Raw genomic sequence first — 14,970 nt, forward strand, 5'->3', positions numbered from 1 at the left:
TAGAATCCGGTTTTGTATAGAGATGGAATCAGTTTTGTGTAGGGATGGAATCAGTTTTGTATAGAGATGGAATCAGTTTTGAATAGGGATGGAATCAGTTTTCTGTAGATGGAATCCTGTTATCTAAAGAGATGGATTAGTTTTGTATAGAGATTGAATCAGTTTTGTATAAAGATGGAATCAGTTTTGTACAGGTATGGAATCAGTTTTATATAGGGATGGAATCAGTTTTGTATAGAGATGGAATCAGTTTTGTATAGAGATGGAATCCTGTTATCTAAAGAGATAGAATCCGGTTTTGTAAAGAGATGGAATCAGTTTTGTATAGGAATGGAATCAGTTTTGTATAGAGATAGAGTCAGTTTTGTATAGGGATGGAATCAGTTTTGTATAGAGATAGAGTCAGTTTTGTATAGGAATGGAATCAGTTTTGTATAGAGATAGAGTCAGTTTTGTATAGGGATGGAATCAGTTTTGTATAGAGATGGAATCAGTTTTGTATAGAGATGGAATCCTGTTATCTAAAGAGATAGAATCCGGTTTTGTAAAGAGATGGAATCAGTTTTGTATAGGGATGGAATCAGATTTGTATAGAGATAGAGTCAGTTTTGTATAGGAATGGAATCAGTTTTGTATAGAGATAGTCAGTTTTGTATAGGGATGGAATCAGTTTTGTATAGAGATAGAGTCAGTTTTGTATAGGAATGGAATCAGTTTTGTATAGAGATAGAGTCAGTTTTGTATAGGGATGGAATCAGTGTTGTATAGAGATAGAGTCAGTTTTGTATAGGGATGGAATCAGAGTTGTATAGAGATGGAATCCAGTTTTGTAGGTAGGGCTCCAAAATATCAAAACCTGGTAGTTGGTGGTAAGCTGGTCATCAAATAATCAACTCAAACCATGTACGTGGTGAGTGTGCGAGATACCGTGCTTCTTAAACCATGATGTTCACAGTGAGTGAGTGAGTTGGGTTTAACGCCGCTTTTAACAGTATTCCAGTTATATCACGGAGTGTCAGCTTAATGAGGGAGGAAAGCCCGAAGTGATGCAGGTCACAGACGTTTACCACTTCGGTGAAACCCACGAGCACGGGTATGGTGCTGACAAACCTAGAAACATAATCGGGGAGAACCGGGATTCGAACCCAAAATCATAGGTTTCTGGCGTGCCCAAGGGACGCAACTCTGCACAGCGAATCGCGGCGCTTTAGACGACTGGGCCACCCGTGCCCCCAATGTTCACAGCTAACTTCAAACTCGTGCATCATTTGTTGTGGGGACGCTGACCCGCGCGTACCGACACACATAAATTGACTGTACACAATATCATTTCTCTGTATACACTGACGATTCTCCCGACCAACGGTATCGAATCACGTTCAGCAAGGGCCACGTTGAAAATGATGAATCCCACAATAAACCGTAAATGCTGGGCTGTTTGGTAATATAAAAGGAGGGAAAGAGTGCCAGCTCGAAATTCGGGGTATACATGGCGTTGTTTTGTCGAACAGTAGTCAATTAATCATTGTTTGTTGAAACCATGTTATCAAATAATTTAACTATCATGTTTGTAGCGTTTTTGATATTTCACATGATTTGTAGGCTCCAAATAGGGGCGAACGGATGGAGTTGTGGCGGGTGAGGGCGCGCCCTTGCCCCACCCAACCCGTCTCGATCCGCCCATGGACCGCCCACTTCGTGTACTGGGCATTATGAAATAATTTATTATTACCGCCTGTAAATATACCACTGTTATTATAAATATTATTTATTTTTTGGGGGAAGGGTGAAAAGTCATAAGATTGAATTGGAGATGTATGGTTGGTGAATAAAGAGTATATATGAAAAAATATAATTTTTAAAAAAAGCAAGCGCTGTCCAAATACATAATTTGTATACTGACTGAAATAAATAAATACTTAGTTTTAGACACATTACAATGATATGCTATCATTGGTTTCCCAGCATTTTCTACCTAATGCACGTTGGAAACAATGCACACAAACACATCTCAACATTTGATTCTGACATATGTTGAATTTGAATGGGCGCTGTTTCATGTTTCAAATGTTCTGACAGTGAAGCTTATTTCCCGATAGTTTTCATCGTTCCCTTATTCGTTTCCGTAAGAGGCGACTAACGGGATCGGTTGGTCAGGCACTCTGACTTCATTAATGCTTGTCATCGTATCTCAATTACATGGATCGATGCTCATGATTTCAATCACTGGATTGTCTGGTCCAGACTCGATTATTTACAGTGCGCCGTCATATAGCTGGAATATTGCTAGGAGCGGCGTTAAACAACAAACAAACAAATTATTCGTTTTCATCCGTATATCATCTGGCGTTGCAAATTAGATACTATTCGATTGGTAATAATTAACAAAAACACAACTCATGAGGTATTTTAATGTTTCCACATGACACACTGATTCTGTACAACGCAACGCGTCACACGGCAATTAAACACTACTTTTTTTCTTCCACAAGTATTATGAAATCAAAGGATTGGAAACAAATATATTTCATTGCGCATGGGCAAAGGAGAACACGATGTACAAAACGTGCCGCTCGGAAATATCGTGCACACGGAGAGAGAGTCGACCAGGCGAGTCGCCAGAATCCAGAAGCCAGACGCGGGACTGCTCAAGTCGCCTGTGGACACATTCTGCAATGTCGGGGATGCAATGGAGTTTTGGTTTTTCCTGTCTGTTTTTCCTGAAAACAGTTTGGATTTGCCAGGCTTTTGATGTAGGTATATTTCATATTATTCATATTGATGTTAAAAGTTGTCTGTTAGAGACACAGCGGTCCGCGGCCGCCCTGTTGCTTATCAGCATATTGAGCCTTGTCACACGTCTTCGTGACGCCACTGCACTCATGACTATTTTGTTTCGTCAGTTGACTTCAGCCGTTAGTGTGTGTCAAAGGAAATTTGAGAAATAACTGACATGATTATGAGTTCCGCCTATTTGTGTTTGATAATTTTTTATTTTTTTTTTGGGGGGGGGGGTTGATAGTAAAGAACACACGGGCGTTTGTTCCATCAATATATAGGGGTGTATGATGGTAGACAACACACGGGCGTTTGTTCCATGAATATATAGGGGTGTATGATAGTAGACAACACACGGGCGTTTGTTCCATCAATATATAGGGGTGTATGATAGTAGACAACGCACATGCGTTTGTTCCATCAAAATATAGGGGTGTATGATAGTAGACAACACACGGGCGTTTGTTCCATCAATATATAGGGGTGTATGATAGTAGACAACACACGGGCGTTTGTTCCATCAATATATAGGGGTGTATGATAGTAGACAACATACCCGCGAATACCACGGTTAGAATAAGTCTTCAGCAACCCATGCTTGCCGTAAAAGGCGACTGTGCTTGTCATAAGAGGCGACTAACGGGAGCGGGTGGTCAGGCTCGCTGACTTGGTTGATACATGTCATCGATCCAAATTGTAGTGTTATCAATCACTGGATTGTCTGGTCCAGACTCGATTATTACATACCGCCGTCATATAGCAGGAATATTGCTGAGCGCGGCGTTAAACAACCAACCAAACTTTCACATACCAACGATATCATACGTTAGTAATTGTGTAAGAAAGGTAAGGGCCTTAACGTTGCTAATATTCCGATGATATCATTCTCCTGTACGATGCTGATGTCTGTTTACCAGACCATGTACCACGCCCAGCACCGCCCGATTACAGATTTTTCCGGGTACAGAATAAGCCTTCAGCAACCCATGCTTATCGCACAGGCGACTGGGCTTGTTGAAGGCGATTAACGGGATCGGGTGGTCCATTTCATCACTTGGTTGATGCTTGTCATTGATCCCATATGCGTAGATCGATGCTTATGATGTCAATCAACGGATTGTCTCGCCCAGACTCAATTATGTCCAGACCGCCGTCACATGACTGCAATATTGCAACGTTGAACAACAAACAAATTATGATGTTGATAATATGGTCCCAAAGGACGTGCGATGATACTATTTATCCAGTTTTGTAGGAATTGGTCTTTAAGAATCAGTGTCCGTTCAACATCTGAGGCTAACCAGGGTGCACAAGGAAGGTCTTATCAGGGTATCAGTAGTCGAGAGTTCGCAATCTACCGGCACCTTCGACCCGTGAAGATCCGGGGTAGAATTGGTCTTCAGCAACCCAAGTTTGCCTTAAAAGGTTATATGCTTGTCGTAAGAGGCGACTAACGGGATCGGGTGGTCAGACACGCTGACTTGGTTCATCCATGTCATTTTTTCCCAATTGCGTGGATCGATCCTCATGTCAATCACTGGATTATCTGGTCCAGACTCGATTGTTTACAGACCGCCGTCATATAGCTGTACTATTGCTGAGTGTGGCGTTAAACACAAGACCAAATAGCGTCCATTCCAATTTGGAATGAACGTTGGAATGCTTTGGAAAGATCGCTCATTCCAAACTTTCCAAAGCTTGGAAAGATCGATCTTTCCAGAAAATCCAAAATTGGAATGGCAACATTTCCAAACATATTTCCAACACTGGAAACGTTTGGAATGGTTTGGAATGGTTTGGAATTGTTTGGAAATATGGTTAGAAGGAACAAGTTAAAATATCTTTTATCAGTAATTTGAACAATAAAAAGACTATGATTTAGGGGCTTTAGGGGTTGCTTATATAGTAATTTTGAAATTTTGAGATTTGGAAAGAATGCCAAGAGTGGGTGGGGGACGAACTAAGGGAGCTATGTGTGTTGGGTGGTTGTTAGATAAGGTAGTTTTGGTTTTATGATTTTATTTGGGGTTTAAATGCGACTAATTAGTCCTGTTTTAATAAGGTATAAACCTAAGGCTTTGAATTTTTCCAAAAAAAATTTTGAGTACTTTCCTGATTTGGCTATTTAAGTTTTGGTATATATTTTGCCATTTTTTGTTGATTTTTTTGTTTAGTGAGACTTTTGATTTCTGATTTTGAGCTGGGTAAGTTTAAGCTTATTTCTGGGAGTTAAAGGGATAATTTTGCTGCTTTATCTGCCTTTTCATTTCCAAAGATTCCTACGTGGGCGGGGGTCCAAATGAACTCTATTTGTTTACCTGCCCTAGTTAAGTTGTTTGAGCTATTGAGTATTTGATTTATTAGTTTGGGGTGGTTTTAGTGTTTTTATTTTTGAGGGCTTGTAGTCCACTGAGGGAGTCAGTTAGGATGAGGATTTTTTGTTGTCTTTTAGATTGCTGATTGTGTAGTGCTGAGACAACTACTGACTGATATTGAAGATTTAACGTGCGCTTTCCGACTGCAGCGTATTTCGCACACGGGCCTGGCCGGACCATTTAGTGTATTCCGAAAAGGGTGAAAGTGGTGTGTGCAACCCAAGAGGGGGCTTTTAAGGGTTGCTTATATTGAATTTTGGAGATTTTTAAATTTGGAATAAATGCCGAGGTGGGTGGAGGAGAGAACTAAGGGAGCCGGGTGAGGTGGGTGTTTGTATGTTTATTGGATTTTGGATTGGTAGATTAATTAGTTTTTAGATGCGCTTAATTAGGTCTGTTTTGATTAGGAATACGTCTAGGGCCTTGAAGTTTTCTAGTTTATTTTGAGGGTTTAGTATTTCATCTAGAGTGGGAACCTTATTTAGATTGAGGGTGGTTAGTAGTGTGGTTCTGTGTGTTTGGTAGTGGGTGCAGTAGATGAGTGCGTGTTCTGTGGTTTCGGGTTGTTTTCAGTGGGGGCAGTTGCCTGTGGTGTGTCTTAAGTTTTTTTAGGTGGTTATTTAGGTTCGTGTGTCCTGTTTGGAGTTTTGTAATTAATCTGTCAATTTCTTTAGAGGGGTGTAGGATTTTAGGTTTGGCTAGTGGTTTTCTGAGCACTTTTTTGATTTGGCTATTTGAGTTTTGATATTGATTATGCCATTTTTTGGTTATTTTTTGTTTTGTTTACACTTTTAATTTCTGATTTTGAGATGGGTAGGTTTAGGCTTATTTCTGGTATTTTAAGAGATAGTTTAGCTGCTTTATCGGCGCTTACGTTGCCGTAAATTCCTACGTGGGCGGGGATCCACAAGAAGGTTATTTGTTTGCCTGCTTTTGTTAGGTCGTTGGAGCTTTTAAGTATTTGGTTTATTAATTTAGGTCGTTTTTTGGTATTTTTGTTTTGGAGGGCTTGTAGTCCACTAAGGGAGTCGGTGAGAATTAGGATTTTATTGTTGTTTTTAGATTGTTGGTTATGCAGGGCTGAGGCCATGCCCATAAGTTCGGCCGTGAATATAGATTGGTTGTTAGGGAGTCGGTAAGATTGTGTGGATATAAGTGGTTGTGTGGTATGGACTCCGAAGCCTGTGTGGTTGGAGATCGGGTCTGAAGATCCGTCAGTGTATATGTGACAACCATTTGGCCAATTTTCGTGTATGTATGCAAGTGTTGTGGTTTTAGCTATGTTTTGTTGGGTCGGTTTGTTTATTTATTTGGTTAGCTAGCGTTGTCTATTTTGGGTATTTTGAGTTTAGGGGTGAAGATATTTGATTTTTTGCAGTTTTGTTTAAGATTTTGAGTTCGGTGTTCATTGAGGTAGTTAATTATTCTTTGGGATATTGGGGTGAGTAAGGGGTGTTTGCGAGCTAGAGTTTGGTTTCTTGGGCTAATGTTTTGGTTAATTATGAGACAACTAATAGGTCTCAAGATTAAGTATTCGGCTGGATGGCAGCTGCCATTTAATTACAAAACAGACAGTCGTCTAGACGGCTCACATGTAAGTGCGCCGACATGTGCCTAAGATCATAAAATGGACAATCTGTGGTAACAGAAGAAGAAGAAATGTTTATTTAAGTGTCACATATTGTACATAAAACACATTTTAAACAAAAGCAAGTTGCCATTAAAAGTACAATATCCAGCCTCTAGGGCTTATGAGCCACTCTAAAAGCATTTAAAACATATAACATTATTAAATATAAAACATCTAATTTATTGTTGTCTCACGCCAGAGCTGTGAATAATTCTGTTCATTGAACAATTGGAAATTCAGGAAGTTATCAATAATTGTTTTACTTAACATAAGAAATGATAAGTTGTTTACAACATAATAGTATGATGTCTGGACGTACTACAGTCAAAACCATATATTTTAAAATCAATTTAATGACAGACTATGATTTCCAAGTCCCGATTAGCAAATCAATGAGGTATCAGTTTCACCACATGTGCACAGACCGCCTATACTATTCTCCAGTTAAAGTCCTATCCTCTTATCAAAAAATCTGTGAGAGTGATCATCATTAACGAAACTCATTCTCGTCAAAGAATACAGAACAAATGAAGAATCAGATGCATACATTTATTGCCATGCTTCATTCATCACGAAGTAGTGATTTACATACATTTGTGAATAGCACTTAAACTGTGATAATGAATTTTACCATTGTCCATATTATATTATAAATATTAACCATAATATGGATTTCCGAATATATAAACGACTCCAAACGTTGATATTTCAGACAAATACAAAGTCAGCTGTCTTTTAACGTTCAGGGGAAAAGGGTTTCCCTTTCACAATTGAACATTTGTTTTCACCAAAGGACAATCAAATCAAGCCCAAAACAGTAAAAATACACATATATGGTTAGCGACCGTCATTATACAGCGAGGGGGGAAATTCGTCTGCTCTAACTGCCTTCACAAAAACATTCCAGCCCTTAATTACCGAGGCAGCTGTGACGTAGTAGCATTACATTCGCTGCGTTTGCAGCATATAAGATGTGTAATCTGTGGAGTGACTAAAGTAATATTACGGCTGAAATCTTACTTGCATGGTTATTTTAATAGAAAACTTACGGTTTAAAAACACAATTGTTCTTATATAATGTTTTTAGGTTTGGTTTATAAATACAAGAGAAGATTTCTCATACATATAACACTGGTCGAAAATACAGCTGAACAATAGAAAAAGAAAAATAGGAGTTGTGAATAGTGACAAATTTTAATTACATCACCGTGTCAATAATTACTGATTGATTCCGTCAAACAACTGTCAAACCATTTATTGCCATGTACGTACATGTACACAGGAAGTTGGCGCTGTCGGAGGCTCCAGGTAAATAAACATCGTGGTTTTATGACGGGAGATCAGACGAACCGTGAACCAGGGGCATGCGACGTAATTACACCTAAAGGTGGTAGAACCAGGGTATTGTCTCTTGGACTGGCTAATTGACCGTACGTATAATTGGTAAATATATTCGTTTTGACACCCGTGTTTCATGCGCATCCCGGCTCATAAGCAGAATACAGACAAATGAGGCCCCGTGATCAGCGGAGCGTGAACAACATGGATGCCGCCTTTCTGCCGTACCGAACAGTCAACCTGCGATCTCGGAACTGAATCCAATTGCAAGCGGAGACAAGATTACTTCCCTTACCCAAACATGATCGTTGCTCAGAAATGTTCAAATCTATCTTCAGTAAATCATGAAATTAATGCGAGCATGACATTTATGCGAAAAATGCGATCGTCAGTCCCTCTGATTTTTTTTAATGTTTCATTTCATCATGAAAAAAAAGTTAGTCACTTATAAGGTTATCACGTTGAAAATGGAAACGATCGTTAACAAAAACAACAAAATGTATTCTCTCATCACTCAGCCTAACAGTGATATAACTGCAAATTAAACAATCAAGTACGCTAAAGTATTACACATGGTGGGTGGAGGACCAGGGGCACTTTGAGTTTGACAGGTGTCATCAACTGGTCAAGTAACATCACGGTTTGTATATTCACGTTGATTGGACAGTCTAGACTGGCGCCAACTAATCATGACGGCGTCTTCAGAACAGAACAGAACTTTATTTCTCCCAGGTTTAGGCTTACGTGGATAACGGAAAATTTTGTTTAAGTGATAGCACATTTGTAATTCAATCCAATATACTTTCCTTGATTGATTATATGGCTGCGGTCGTAGATCCGGATGTATCTAAATATGCTCAGTATATACACAGGGTTTATTGTTATACTATTAGGATTAATAGATACAATTGAGTATTTATACCCTTGATCATAAAGTTAGTCACTACTTTCACACTTTGATTTGTATGATTTGGGTTATGATTAGATTGACAAAATAAGAAATCATTCCGTGTATATGTGTATTATATATTGTACCCCAATACGTAATTAAATTGTGTATAAAAAAGGACACTAGGTTAATTACTGTAATTGATTATTTGATAAACATATTCACATTTAGTTGTGTGATATGTAACAGAGGTAAAGCTAATTCATAACAACTAATTGTCCCATTTATTTGGTTTCTATCTTTTATATGAAACAAATGCTATAACATGGGGTGATAAACTTCATTGGCAATAGACGTAGCATATAATTGTCCACATGAACAGTCTACTCTGTTCCAGATATGTTTATTCATTTTGTCAGCATTTAAATCGTTGCATTCCTGGCTCAATGATTCATTTGACGAAATCTTGTTCCCTGTTTTGAATTACCGTCAGATAGTTCCAGAACAATTATAAAATTTTCAGCCCTATGTGTTGCGCATAATTCCGAGATAATTCGAAGTTCATATTCTTGTACGAACACTTATCAAAATTCATTTTTACCTAGTACTATTATGTACATATGTATATTAGTTCAAATTATAATAATGAGGCCCTCTATATTCTCGAAACGGTCTTTGTTCTACGACAACCGTAAGTCGGTATGGGAAAACAAAATATTTGTTTAATTGTTCAAAGTTCAATGTCATATGATTATAGACAAGGAAGATACGAAATTAAATATAAAGAGTAGTGCCACTTTAAATGACAGAATTTCTTTTAGTTAAATTTGCTCATGATTTGGTCTTTTTGTGGTACATAGTGCCAAAATACTCTTAATTATTTACTTTCATGTCATTACTAATCTAACAAGGTCAAAAGTTGTACAACTTTTAACAGATATGATTATGACATGTTGTATCCAAACATTTCCAAACAAATCCAAACAAATCCAAGCTTGGAAATATGACCTTTCCAATTATTGGAATGGTCATATTTCCAATTGGAATGGTGGTATTTCAAAGTTTTGGATTTTTTGGAATGGATGATATTTTGTCCAGTGAAACAACCAAACCGGCACCTTCAAGTTTCATGCTTGTGCTCAACACATGATCATGAAATGGTCAGAATCATAGTCGATTCTTATGAATATGGAAAGCGTCTTGTCACTTTTATTTCGGTAACAGATAATACTGCCCGGAAAGCGGAAGGTCTTGGGGTCGATCCCCGGCTGCGTCATACCCAAAGACGATGACAGATTATACTTGTCGTTACCCTGTCTGGCGCTCGGCATTAAGGGGCAAAAACAAGGAATGGTCGGCTCGGAGTCAGTGTACTGTGTCTGAGGGGGGTATTAGTATTAAATAGTGGACTAGCACTATAAATTCGGCATTAGCCCGGACTAGTACGATCGCGCGTACACATGCACAAGCACTCGCGCGCACACACTGCAGTGTCACGTACGTTTTGGACCACGTGACTGAAGGTTTATGCCTTGTCCAACCTGTTCAGAGTTGCGTGTAAAATCTCCCAGGACAACACCGATGGGCGAATCAAAGCTAAATCTTTGCACGCTTGTTCCCAACAGTAGTATAAGTAATGACAGTTCTGGCTCACTTCCACTGGAGCCAGATTTATACCCAATACTGCTACTGCAGAGGGATTTTCTTGTGCAAAAATGATGATGCAATACAACGATCGTCATGAGATGAAACTAAATTGTAATGAAAATAAATCTATTATTTTTACTCGTATGCATACCATTATTTTGAACAAAGTGATATTCAACATTTTTACGAAGTTCTTCGTTCATTTTACTAGGAGACCAGAGGACTATATACTCTTTTTCGAAATTGGAAAGAAACAATTGATGACCGTAATTGGTTGGTTTGATATCACTGATATAATATATATACCCTGTGGCAATTCACACCATTTTATAATTTTGTCCCGGAGCATAAATGTTTTTGTTGACATTATTATAGACTTATGTAAGTATTCGTTTAAATGTGATCAAACAATCTATTTTTAATCTCCAACCAGTTCTTTGGTTTTGGCACGGAATAATTGATTCGCTTGTTGTCTCCCCTGTTCTATGAACTTATTTTTTCTCGTCTTCGCTAATACCACAGGTCTTACGAGAATTGGATCGAATCTCCTGCTTTATTGCTTTCTTTTGCAACTTACGAGAAATAAATTTTATCGCTATTCCTGCCAGTCCTGAGACTCTGGCTGCTATTTCTACACCAAGTACGATAGGCGTAGCGATTATAGTTGATGATAAACTAACACCAGCTACACTGAGTCCCATGCCAGCTGTTACAAGCACAGTGTCAACTCTGTCGAGCTCTGCAATACTTTTTATACAATCAAAGTCTCAACTCCCTCGCCTTCTCTGTTCGATGTTTTATGTCGCTTATTTGATGTAATCGAAATCCATCAACAGTATCCATCTTTTCAGATTCTTCATCGAGTGCCGGATATATACCCATAATGTATATTATTATATCATATAATAGTCTTTAATTGATCTTGCTTAAATGTATTGAGAGTATACATCAACCTTATTATCCCCCGCCCCAACGAAGTTGGCGGGGGTTATAGAAATGGGTTCCGTCCGTCTGTGCGTTTGTGCGTGTGTGCGTGTGTGCGTGCGTGCGTCCCGAAATCGTTTCCGGAGCATTACTCAGAAACTGTTAAATATTTCTCTACGAAATTTTGCATGTCTATCTGACTCATGCTGAACTGGTGCCTTTTGCTATTTGGGAATTTTATAAATTTTTTATTTTTAACGTTTCCATGGTAACAAGTTGGACTTAGGTTCTATCAGGGTGCTGTTCGTTTCCGGAGCATAACTCAAAAACCGTTAAATAATTTCTTACAAAACTTTGCATGTCTACCAGGCACATACTGAACTGGTGCCTTTTGATATATAGCACTTTTAGAATTTTTTTTGTTTGTTTCCATGACAACAAGTTGGATTTAAGTTTTAATATAGGATTGGTTGACTTAAGGAGTATAACAAATAAACTGTTAAATATTTCCTTGCCAAACATGCATGTCTATATAAAGCGCATACTGAACTAGTGCCATTTGATATTAAGGAGTTTTAGAAATGTTTATTTTAGAATTTCCATTGCAGCTATTTTGACATCGGCTGAGAGAAATGTTGGGTCAGTTACCTGGTTTGGGGCCATAACATGTTAAAATGGGCGGGGATATAGATGACTTTGTCAACTATACGCTTGTTAAATGTATATGATGTGGCATAAATATCTTAGTAAGCGAAATGCTTTCACCTTTATTAACTTGGACCCCCTCAAGGGTAGCAACGGGTGATACTCCCATATAAATAATACTGCAACGTTGACGCTCGTGTTTCTTAAGCCATTTAATTGATAGACCTGGTAATATCTAGACGGCATCTTCTAGTGCATCTCCAAACAAGACTTCAAAAATAATTGTTGAAAGATCAGGTTTAGTATTCAAGTTCTGTTTTATATCATTGAATTCAGTAACCAAATTCAAACTAACATCTTTTCAATGCTGGACGACTCAATAACATATGACATGGGTTTTCTGGCAGGAGAGCGACTAACACACTTTTTCGTTTTGAGGGCATATAAGCCCCGAGTACGATCCCACTATCATTATCTAAGTTTAATGATGTCCCTTACCCATCGTCATATATGGTGGAGCAATGATGATATTCAGTAGCCACTCGATTTTTGCTTCGACCATAGTCATTTATTATCATCATTGCGAGTAAGATTGTATGAAGTGTTTTTATTGAGTCTACTAACGCCGACATCACTTAAATCTCCTAGATTATCTGTGAATACAACTTCTTTCCACTTGTAAGTGTAAAGCATATAACTTGCCATCGGTAATGGGTTTATCCAATACTTCTGTGTCTCCAAGATCGGAAAGCGGAATTGTATTACATTGTCTAAGGTAATGCGTTCCAGGGCCTGATAAATCAACCATTATTTATAATATGGAGCGTTACACTCAAGTATCCTATATGTACAGCTTGATGTTTTACATCTAATACAGAAATTGAGGTCTGAAATAATACCCCCCTTACTTTTTATATTGTAATGAGAAAGATTCCGTTCTACCACTATTGTATTTTTCATCTTTGACTGGAATAGCTTTTAACAGAGTTGAAGGACTTTCGAGTTGAATGTTATCCGTTGTACTGATCTGATCAAGATGGATGCACGACTCTTTATAGGGAACTAAATCAGGTACTAACTCCATGCACTATTGTTATGGGTGGTATACATTCTCTTACAAATCCAAGTGTAGCTGCTAAGTTCTCATAAGGAATTACATCCTTTTCTCCGCTTTTTAAAATCAGCATCCCATTCGACTCATTATGTGTGAGACTAGCTCCCAAAGTCTTAAAAATGTCATCATTGAGTGAGCATATGCTGTAATACCCATCATATATAATATGCAAGTCTATACCTTTTATTAACTTATTACCTCTCGCAGCATTAATATTGGTCCACCGCGGGTAATACGTTACATAGCAGAGAGCGACTTCAAGTTGTCCAGCTGAGTTATCAATAGTATGAAGCAGTTGAATAGACTGACCATTTGTTATTCCTGGGAGTGTAACACACATATTAAATATACAAAGATACTATATCATAACTTACATATGAAATCAACTTACATTACGAATCCGCCGATTTTAGTAAGTACCTCTGGTGCTAATTTTTTTGTTAAATTCCCTGATATCTTTGAAAAATACAGGGTCATGGCAACTAGCGATAAAATGGTGTATGATTGGTTCCTCAATCCAATGCAATATTGGCAAAACCAGTTAAACTTTGCCATATAGTGTGCCACAACAGCATGTATCTGTTTATGCCCCCAGATTTGAGCTAAATAAGTTTGTTTTATCATTTCACAAGTACTATCAGATTAGACGTATACTTCAAGAAATTAGTGCCCCATTACCACAGGATCGAGCATGGAATTCCACAAATAATCCATACAATAGGTTCGCTTATGAGCGTATTTGTCAGGAATTTAATTTTTCTACGAGTAAAGATTGGCGTATTAAAGCACTATGAAACCACGGTCTAGGTGTTCGTACAATGGACAAATAACTGTTAAAGAAGAAAGTGATGATTTAGTTCAAACAAATTCACCATAGAACATTCAATCCATTTAGGTTGTTACAAACAAACTTTATGTAAGAATACATGATCTTTATTTAAAAACGCATAATTGGTATCACGGCTGGGAACTTTCGAGGTAATGATTGGAGATGAGATATTATGAGTTTTGAGAGTGGTTTGATTTATATTGTTACAAAATTTGTGCAACTAAATGATACCGCAAATGCCTGGGATGAATTTCTTAATGATAAAACAGAAGATGATTTTACTAACCTGGGAGTTGCAAGAGTTAATGAATCAATAAGAACTTATGTATGGGCAATTCTTGGTGCACAATCACAAACATGAACGGGAATAATTAGTTCTGGGATGGCGTTCGATGCACAAAAACAGTTTGTCGCAAATGTAGAGGATGCTATTAATTCACCAGTTGACATACCATTTTCTATAAAGTGTTATCAAGATGTATTACAGTATGCTCAATCCAAAGTTGACTACGTTTATGGGGCAGGACTATACATGCCTCCAAGTAATATGGAACTTAAGATCAGTCAAGTGATTGGTTATAATAACAAAATTGTGATTGCTTTCGATCAACAAAAACCAGGTGGTGGTCTTAGTTAATAAATTCAAGATCCAGGAAACAATACTCCCTATTAAACCAGGAAGTGCAGATGCAGCTTTCCCAGTGAGCTTTCCCAGTGAGCTTTCCCAGTGCTTCTCCTGATGCTTTTAAATCCTTTTTTATCCACTCTTTTAGACCGTTTTGCCTTGGTGGTGTGGGTGGT

General features: G+C 38.0%; 1 protein-coding gene across 2 annotated transcripts in view; it reads left to right on the top strand.

The window, feature by feature from the left end:
- Window positions 1-2,612: 2,612 nt before the first annotated feature.
- The window catches only part of LOC124149901 (vitelline envelope sperm lysin receptor), a 43,677-nt gene continuing 31,319 nt past the window's right edge, over window positions 2,613-14,970 (top strand). For both annotated transcript variants that reach the window (XM_048381893.1, XM_048381894.1), the window contains exon 1: window positions 2,613-2,753. In XM_048381893.1, the coding sequence (XP_048237850.1) occupies window positions 2,676-2,753 (78 nt within the window). In that variant the 5' untranslated portion in view covers window positions 2,613-2,675. The remainder of the gene's footprint in view (window positions 2,754-14,970) is intronic.

This window comes from Haliotis rufescens, unplaced genomic scaffold (genome assembly GCF_023055435.1).
Source record: "Haliotis rufescens isolate VD_foot unplaced genomic scaffold, xgHalRufe1.0.p SCAF_4, whole genome shotgun sequence".
NCBI lineage: Eukaryota > Metazoa > Mollusca > Gastropoda > Lepetellida > Haliotidae > Haliotis > Haliotis rufescens.